Genomic DNA, 10,099 nt, shown 5'->3' on the forward strand with positions numbered 1-10,099 from the left:
AATTGTGAAAAATTGTCAAGCTGTTCTTCCAGGTGCACCGGTCCCAGCGACCCCGGCCGCAACGCCGCGACGCCGCAGGCCGCTCGGGCTCCCGTGAAGCGTTCCGTTTTGGTGAAAAGTGATTTTTTTCTATGTATGAAAGCAGAATTAACTATTATTAACTCAACATTGTTATAATTATCAGCTGATTTCATTATATGAAGATTATAAATCAACATTTCCTGCATTTATAGGAATCTGTCCGTGTTGCTGTCGAACAGTCATCACTCAGAGCAGAGGCGTCATAGTGCAGACACGAACCACTTTATTTGGATAAAAGAAATGATTACATAAAGCAGAGTTCTGGGCTTACATAGAAATATTTCAGATAGAAAAGTGGGCTTATGTTTGTATTTGACCTACAGAATTCCCTGCTATAAAAACAGCAATATACATTTAGCTCAAATATTTGAGCACATTTCAAGCATACAGCACAAAATGACAATACAATAGATTGCATATGAGCTATTTAAACCCAATGATTGTACATCGCCAATAAGTAAAAAAGCATTTTCCAATTATGCAGTGTCCTACTCTTGCTTGTGTCTGAAATATCAAATATTTATGACGCTGCCATTTAAAATGAACATATGCAAATAATCCATGCGGCATTCCCACAGACATAAAAAGTAACATTCCACAGGAAAAAAACACACAGAAGGGTGGATATGTTTCTTATTTGGTTGTAATTACTTAGGATATATATTTGTTCTCAAAACACATTTTCTATCCGAATATGAAAATGCCTTTGCCTTAGGTACCCTATTTTACTCACATCAAACAGACAGATCAATCAACACAAAATCCAGCTGCCCTCTAAAGTCCAAACGACTGCAAATAAAATGCTAAACTGAAGAGACACTGCATCTTTGAAAACTATAAGCTTTTAGAACATCACAAGCTACCAAACACACGCTAAGGAAGAATATTCAAAAGCAAACTGCTCTAGAACATATTAAAAAATTCTCCTTGCTCTCATTCTGAAAAGTTAGTTACACAATCTGTGAAAGTTTTGGGGAAGTGATTGTTTTTCGCAGATTCAGCAGGTGGAAAAAATCAAGAGCAAAGTGAGGAACGGGCTGTTTTTTCATGGTGAAACGTCCAATAAGGGCTGAACTTCTCTGAGGGTAAAGTCTGGGGGCAGCTGCCAAATATCTGTGCACAGTAGCTATACAGCATCAGTTAGAAAATATTGCGTTCCACTGAAAAGTAAAGAAAGCCATGCAGTTTACAAAAATGAGCATCACGCACCCTTCGTCGAGCTACGCACGGACATGCTCTAAGGAGATTACACATGCAGCAGGTATCTGAGCAGTGACGTCAGACAGAGCAAAGACTGAATAACTTCAAAATGCATTTGCCAGTTTCACTGGGACGATAATCAATGACCTGGTGAAGATGTGGGCCAATGAAAAGCTCCATCCAGCCCCCTGTTCCTGAACAGTGCGCGCTCTCTCAGGACCCATCCTCCCCTCTGGACTCCATGTACTCTCCCATTCTTACTTACAGCTACAGGAGCTGGGGGGTCAGACGTTTGAAGTTATTCAGTCCATAACAACTTCTGTCATGTAAATGAGGAGACTGAGCGAGTGTAACTCAACCGTAGAAGGCAGTCTACAAGACAGCGTCAAGTGTTCTCTGGAAGTGAGGCGTGGCTCCTTTCACACCGGATGGAGAAACTGTCTCGAATGATTATCCCCGCAGCAGAAGACTCGTACAAAAGTGTATTATTCTAAAAGATGTTTTCACAGTGCTAGCGGACATTATCATCAGTACATTATATGCCAAGATTGAAAGTAGCTAATCAATTTTCAAACATAGCAATAAATCAAACATTAAAAAATATTTTAAAAAAAATAATAAAAACACCAACAACCTACAGCATGCCATCAGCTTCCAATCACGTATCACATGCCGAGGGCCTCCTTTTCCCTGCAGGCTGGAGTGCTGGGGGCGGGGTCAGGGGCGTGACAGGGGAGGGGCCATCGTTAGCCATTGGCTTCCTGTTTCAGGCGCTGGCTCCGAGCCTTGTACACCTCGATCAGAAGATCTTTCACATACTGGATCTCCCGCTCCACTGACTCCGCCTTGTCACGAAGCTCGCGGTTCCGCCCTTCCAGCCCATGAAGCTCCTCCTCCAGGGAGTCCAGCTCCGCCCTCTTGCGCTGTCTGTACCTGCAAAGCATAACCGGTGTGGCGGTGTTAACACGGTAAAGAAGAAAGAGCCAGCGCTGTCAGTGCCGTCGCGGCCTTCACACGGCTCTGCTTTCAAAGCAAAGAGTGTGTTACGACAAAAAAAAATGACAAAACAACATTAAATACATATTGCAACACTGCCTCTTTGCCATTAAGAAGGAAAAGGAGAGCAATTATGAATCAGCAGTAATTGCGCTTGCCGTTTTGACCATCGGGATGATCAACACAGCTGCTGAGGCAGGTCTGCTGATGCCTGGATGCTAACCTGCTGTCCAGTTTGGACAGGGAGCTGGGAAACTGGGTTTCTGACTGCTGCCAGCGCCGTGGTACCACCCTGCTCCCCCGCCCCCGATCCCGCGGGTCTCACCTGTGAGCGGCAGTCTTGTTCTGGTCTCTCTTCTTCTGCTTGCGCTCTCCATAGCTGGGCTCCAGAGGGGCAGCCTCCAGCTCCAGCTTCACCGGACAGGGATCGTCCTTCAGCCCCTGCACTGATCTGAGACCAGCCGAGCCCAGCTCGAGGCCATCCCCCTTCAGCCCCTGCACTGATCTGAGACCAGCCGAGCCCAGCTCGAGGCCGTCCCCCTCTCCTCTCGACAAGCAGACGGAGCGCTGGTCTCCCAGGAAATCAGAGAAGTTGTAGTCACCATGTTGGCACCCTGCGTCCAAAGCCCCCGCTCTCATGGACTCATCTACCCCCCCCAGGAAGCCGTGGTAGGACTCCACCCCCGCCGGCGCCTGCAGGAAGCAGCCCTCTCCCGCCACCGCCTCTCTCCCCATCATCTGCGCCGCCTCGGCGCCTCGCTCGCCGTGCAGCGGCTCCAACTCCATGCCATCCTGACCGCCACTAACCTCCTTTACACCGTACATCACCTGGCCTTCCTTCCTGTGCGGGCTGTCCATGGCCCCCGCCAGGCAGTACCCCCGCGCCATCTTATCCCCACCAACACCTTCTGGCAGACAGTAGCTGTCTTCCTCCTTCAGCACTATGGCGCAGTCCCTAATCTTGACCGCGCTACCGACACAGTATTCCTTCCCAGCCACCTTCTCTTCCTCCATGCAACAGTAGCTAAGCGCCCCCTCTGGGCTACCTGAGCTATTAGCTTTGGCATTCCAAACACTGCCCTCCAGCCCGTCCGCCTTGACCCCGTCGCACCCCCGCTTGCGCCCATGGCCGTGAGGGCGGCTGCAGCTGTAGGGAGCGGGGCGAGGCGTTTTCGGTCGGCCAATGGGGCCACCGCAGAAGCTCAGCAGGTCGAGTTCCCCAGTTGCCAGGGTAACAAGAAGTGGGCTAGATTCTGATTGGCTAGAGCCGTACGAAGCGTAAGGCAACTGGTAGTAAGACTGGGGACCCATTGCCGGGGGAACTTTGTCACATTTTTCCAATTTTTCTGCTTTCTTTGGGGTCGACTCGGACAGGAAGTAATCCTCGAGTTGAGCAAGCTCCTCCTGCAGTAGAGATGTCATGACCTCCAAGTCAGAGGGGACTTGAACATCATGCTGGGGAGGGGAGGGGGGGAGGGACGAATCAGGAGAGGAGTGACAAGTAGGAAGGTAAGAGGAAAAATCGACTTTTTCCGTCATCCAGTCAGCAAGACCATCACCTGAAAGAAAAACAGGACAAAAAAAATATTTTCTTTGAACTTTCAGTGAAGGTTGAATAGACCTAGACAAGCCTGACCGATGTTTGACAAGGGTGTGTCCTGGCTTTGACCCTAAATGCACATTTTAATTGCAACGTCTACATATCTTTAACGTAGCATCTGAACTTCTAAAAAAGGGCACTCGTGATAAATGCTAAAAATCGAATTCATTTAAATACACAATTGTAATATACTACGTGCATTTGTAAAATATTGAATTAGTTTTACTCACGGTTCGAGGAGAAGGCTGCTGCAGTGCGGTTCCCACCTGGAATGGGGAAAAATAAAAAACCATCTCATGGCAACTTACCAATTAAGTGCTGGCTTTCTGCTGACTCCTCCCCCCTCCGCCCCTGTGATTGGTTGGGGTTAGCCAGTCGGGGAGAGAGAGCGAGGGGGTCTACGGGGCAAACAAGAGGAGTTTTCCAGAGAGGAGCCGACGCCGCCATCATGTCTTCTGTTTCGATTCAGAACGTCAAACGTATAGGATGCGTGAGCGCTGGAGAGACGAGCCGCAGTGGACAGAGCTGGGCGAACATTGTGAGCCCTGTGGAGACGCACAGCCAGGGTGGGTTACAGACGGGACACCCCGACACCGTCCCCCCACTCCCCTCCCACCCAACACAAACACACTGTCCCAACACGGCACAGGGCTCCTTCACAAACTTAGCATCTGGCATCAGTAATGGAATGCAGTTACACTTATTAGGAGAGGTGTAGCAACTGGAGGAACCCTCCCACTTCCTACAGTGCAGGCAGCACGGGTTACGCTGGGCCACTTCACCTGCCCACACCTGCAAGCCAGGTCAGGCAGGAGGATGGGTTCCCTTCTGTCAAACACATTTCTTCCAAACTGTTTTAATTCATTTCTCCAAAACTAGTTCAATTATTTTATCGTGTTCATTAAGCTGTCATTCAACTACCCATGCTGTTCCATGACCATGTGCTTCCTTCCTTACTGAAGAAAGGAGTAAGAATCCCCCAGCAAACAGCTGTGTGACTCACTGTGTATGCAGGGTTCATTTTGATCATTTAAACACACACTGAGAGATACCAACACCACCAAACACACTCAACATCAGCAGAGTAAACCTGTGTGTGTGGCAGTCCACAGGCAGCACACTAACAGCCTCTAAAATAAACACATGGATATCCATCACTTCACTCTCTTCACATGGCAACTGTGATGAGATTTGTCTGATGTTGAAAAACAGATGTTTAAGTGCATCGAACCAAACAGAATATTACAGAGGAGGGACTTTAAAAATAGTCAATCCACAGGGGAGAGAAAACACAGCGCCCGCCAGGATCCAGCAGCTAATGCTATCCCTGCCGCCTGCTGCATCGGAAACTTTCTCTCTGACCTTGTCTCCCTCCCACACAAAGTTTCCACAAGACGCCCGCCTGCACATTCATACACATCCAGCCATGTTGCACAACAAAAACGGACAAACGGACGTTTCACTCAAGCTATGTCTTTTCATTCATTAACCAGATCATCTCACATAATAATCAACATAATAATCAGCAAAATATTCAACAGACCTTGACAATTACATGTACGTCAGGGGTTTAAAATAACCAGCAATAGTCTTAAGTGGAACCTAGAACCTTAAGAAGACTAGCCCTTAAATGCAGGAATGATGTTACATGTGTATTTAGGTAAAAGGCGCACCAGGAGCTACAGATTCAGCCTCTCCCACTACATACATGACTGTAATGTAAGTACAGCTGCAGCCAGGTCTTCACAAGTTTCCGTGCTGTAAAAAGCACTCAGATCTCTGGCGATGATCCTGCTAACTAGCCCCTGCTGACCCTGCCTGCATGCGTGACATTCTCCTTGGCTAGAATAATGACAATAAAAAACATTTAAAGCGCTGTGCATATACCTCGGTAACAACATCCAAGTTTCCACAAAATTACCAAAAATTGTCTTCCACAACATTACCAAAAAGTAACGTTAGCTAGCTAAATAACCTTATCCATCCAACCACAACCAGCTGCAAACAAATAATATAATGAAACACAGGATCACTCTGAGGGGAAATCCATTGTTTTATTTTAAGTTCATTCAGATACTCTTCGTAGCTTAACGATATCAGGAAAAAAACGCCACGTTACAAAGTGCTGTGAGCTTTAAAACTCCAGCTGCCTGATTCCGATAGCTGCCAGCCGGTAACAAAACGAAAATATTATAATAATGACGATAAGAAGACACCATCACACAAGAGAACAAGTGTTACGATGAACTATTTTAGTAACCAAAAACTATCAGCTACCCAGCTAGCAGAAACACACAAAATAACAGCTAAGCACAAAAAAAGCAGAAAGACAAAGTTTGCAAACTTGGTCTTGCTGGAAAACTCCGTCTGTGAGCGCTGTCTGCTAGCAGGGAGCTAGCTGCTAACCACGGGCGAGTCACGGCTCGCCAGGCAAAGACAGACAGCTGCAACATCAACTAATTTAACTACCACCCCGGCTGCCTAACGTTAGCTACACTAACCAGTCGCCAGTCTGCCCTGAAAGCCGAAGGCTAGTTAGTCTAGACAGCTGGGGGTAACTAGTCCGTTAGCCTGAGGAAAGTTAGCCAGCCAGCTAACGGTCAAACACCACAAAGTTTCGCCTTCAAGCAACTTGGCTGCGACACAAGACAAAGTTTGTTGACTTACTCCATTCTTGCGAAGTTTGTCGTTGTGTTAGAGTGCGTTGCAGACGCAAAGCACAGTAAAGGCGAGGAGAGCGATAATTTCAGTTTAAAAAGCCATAATTCCCTGGGTTTGCTGGGGAAAGACGCGATTGTGCTGCCGCTTTGTTGTGGTAAAGTTCATTTAATGAAAGTAGATCCGCATCCGCGCCTAGCAACCGACCGCGTCACTCGGGGACCGCGGGTCCGATATCGCTCCGCCGCGCCCCCGCCCTCCTGTGGTTACTGTATTTGACAGCAGCGCTTCGCTGACATATTTCATACCAACACATGTGTGCTTTTATAATTATCCTTTCAACATGTCCCTGCGAGATAGAGGATATGAGTGTTCGTTTAGTTTTCTGTTAAACTTTCATGAAAGTTGTCAATCACTTATACTGTAAGAGGCAATAGGTATACTGTTAACTGTCAGACATTTCTAATTATTATCTCATACGTTTGGCTGCGTTAAAGAGTTACATGTGTGTTATATGTTATTGTTAACTGAGGACTATTTGACAAACACAATGAGGAAGGACACAATATTACAGTGAAGAGGTGAATAAGTCATATTGCAGCCCTGTTGCATCAGCTGCGCGGACCGGAGAGAGAGGATTCGCTGCATGACGTCAGTGTGCCGCCAGTTCATTGGTCCGATCAGACCTGTTTGATTGGCTGACAGGCTTTAGCCATCATCTCCCGAGTTTACCCCGTTCACCACGTGTTCCGTGTAAATATCCCGTGTGAGAAGACGTGTAGTCCATGTAAAAGTGTGTTTTGTAAATATCACCAGACTGTCAGCTGTGACAATTTGCTTTGATGTTATGGCGGTTGTATGGATGGGCATTGTTCTGAAGCAGTAGTATAGACGGTAACTTTAAGTCCTAAGTTGAACTCCAGTCGAAGGCGTGCGATGCGGTTAAGAGCATTTCTACAACATTAATGACGAGCCGCGGTAGGTCGCGGTAATGCCACGTGATTCAACAAGTCGAAATAGGTGCTTTACCTCTTGTTATTACCATAGCAACGCCTCAGGTTGACTGTAGTTGCTATGCGAAGAGTCCTGTATTTTTTTTCTCCCCGCGAAACCAAAAGCTGATTGAAGCAGCTACGTCTTCCTGTTGCTATAGTAATAGTGAACACTGCCCCCTATTTTAGACGTGTTTTCTGGTTGCTGTTGCCATGGATTCTGCAAAGCATCCCTGTATCTCTCTGTTTACAATGTTCTTAATCTTTTCCGTTCACTTCGCAGGTTGCATGTTCATCCTATGCTACCCTTTGCATGTAAGGTGTTGTAAAGCCATGACACCAGCTAATCTCATCGCAAGTTTCACATTACTTGGATTGATGTACGTTTTCTCCATAGTTATTTGCAAACTGTCAAGAACTTATACTGTTGGTAACTGTCCATTGAACTTTTGTATCAATACATATTGTTAAAAAACCTATGTCAATATAACAGTCAATGTTTTTTTATGTAATGGTCTTTATTGCTTAAGTTATGCGAACAATTCTGGACATTTCTAATTGTAAGAAGTTAGACATTTTGATGTCATATCAGACTTCATGCCTGCCATACAGTGAGTTTGGCAGGATACATATTGTTTTAAAAAGGGAAACTATATTAATATAACAGTGAATGTTGTTATTTAAAAAAATAATGTTATAAGAATTTAGACATTTTGATGCCATACTAGACTATGCTGCTATATAGTGATTTTTTTAAGCATTCAGAAATCAGTTTGCTTGTCTAAATGGTGCATGAAAGAATCTTGCAGACAGTGTGTAGAGTAACTCTTAGATGAACTTGTGTGAGAAGGAACGCAGCTCTTTCTCTGTGTGGATGCAGCGTGTCGTCGGGAAAGTTGAACGGAGTGGCAGAGATGTAGGTCCTGATGCAATCTTCATGACCATGGCGGTAACGGAGCCGGAGTCTCGGAGGAAGCAGCCGACACCTCAGAGTGCTCTAATTGGTCCGAGGAGGCTTGTTTGTGCTGATTTAGTGCAACACTGCAAGAGAAACACATGGTACCTCGCTTCAGTCTTTAGAGCCGTTATCACGTCTCAGATCTGCCTGCTTTTGTACTCTTTAAAATAATAGCTGTGTGGTTCATAAAAACAGTTCCATTGTCACAAAGTGTGGGAAATTCTGAGGCAGAGCAGTTTGACAGAAATGACAATGCTGGTCAAACTAGAGATCTCTACTAATAATATAATGAACATTTGAAAATGAGTACCTACTCTTTATAAACACATTCCTTCTATAACAAAATCCCCTGAACAATATCCATTTACCAATGTTGTGAAAAATATCTTCTACAGTAGTTAAATAGGCTAAATCCAGAAATAGTACCAAAAAGGTGGTCATATCAGAAAATGTGCAGCAATAAGTATACATTTCGAGCTGGGACACTGCAACTTTTTAAAAGGACAGTTCATCATGTAAATGTATGATGATAAATAAATAAATACTGAGGTCTACATGATTTTTTGAGTTTACCATCCATATTAATTATCAATTAAATAAAAGTCACACATTAAACTGAAGTGAAACTTTCAGTGAATGTTGGGTTCTGTGTGTTGTTTCCTTTATAACCTCCACCTTTTCCTGAGGAAATGTCCCCACCCCATTCTCCAAAAATATCAATCATTTTTTCATTCATTTTATGGTGTTTTTGGTGCATCAATTCTACTTGCTATATTATTCACTACCTGCTAATATAAACATTAAGTGTTAGATACACCATCTTTAAAATGAATATGTTCAGTTTAAAATATAGTATTTACACCCTGCTGTTGAATTGCGGTTTACCACAGACAAACCATTTTCCTATGAACACAGTGTGGTTTCGGTGGCTATTTAGCGTGTGGCCATTCAGTTCACAATATTATATGAATGTGTGTGTGTGTGTGTGTGTGTGTGTTTGTGTGTGTGTGTGTGTGTGTGTGTGGGGGGGGGGGGGGGGGTATTAAAAATAGTGTAGCTGTGGCTCAATAGAACTGATAAACTATAAATGCAAAATGTGAAAAGGTAATATATGTAAAATGTTGTGCACTACAGACTCCTAAATACAAAATTAATATTCTTTTAATATGTGTAAAAATATACTGCAATAAAAGAAGAAAAAATCATATTAACATTAATAAGACACAATCACATTCAATACCCTGTGTGTGTGTGTGTGTTAAATTTCCTTATATATTCTATAGATTAATTTATCTTCCTATAGATTTCATATTATAATATAAAATGTGACATTTCCTGTTTTCATCAAAGGAATGGAAACAGATTCTGAAAACAGCAGAAATAGAAAGCTTTTTCCTTCCTCTGCATTTATTCTTCCTGTACGTGCGAGTTGTGCTGCCTTTCCCACAGTGCAGGTGTCTCTCAGTGGGATGTGGGCTCCACTCACCCCGAAGCACAGCTGACAAGCACAGGGTCTTATTTCCATGTGTTATAAGTCATTCACATGCATGTTTCCGCATGCATGTGTGTTATAAGTCATTCACATGCATGTTTCCGCATGCATGTGTGTTATAA

The 10,099-nt window shown here is 44.5% G+C and overlaps 1 protein-coding gene across 1 annotated transcript; it reads right to left on the reverse strand.

Annotated features, from left to right (window-relative positions):
* Nucleotides 1-293: 293 nt before the first annotated feature.
* Nucleotides 294-6,692, reverse strand: atf5b (activating transcription factor 5b). Its single transcript, XM_036537372.1, has 4 exons — nucleotides 6,545-6,692; nucleotides 4,186-4,422; nucleotides 2,603-3,836; nucleotides 294-2,214 (listed from the first exon to the last, which is right to left on the reverse strand). Exons 2-4 carry the CDS (start codon nucleotides 4,325-4,327, stop codon nucleotides 2,028-2,030), a joined length of 1,563 nt encoding a protein of 520 aa, XP_036393265.1. The 5' UTR covers nucleotides 4,328-4,422; nucleotides 6,545-6,692; the 3' UTR covers nucleotides 294-2,027.
* Nucleotides 6,693-10,099: the final 3,407 nt, after the last annotated feature.

The sequence above is a fragment of the Megalops cyprinoides genome, chromosome 9 (assembly GCF_013368585.1).
Source record: "Megalops cyprinoides isolate fMegCyp1 chromosome 9, fMegCyp1.pri, whole genome shotgun sequence".
Taxonomy (NCBI): Eukaryota; Metazoa; Chordata; class Actinopteri; order Elopiformes; family Megalopidae; genus Megalops; species Megalops cyprinoides.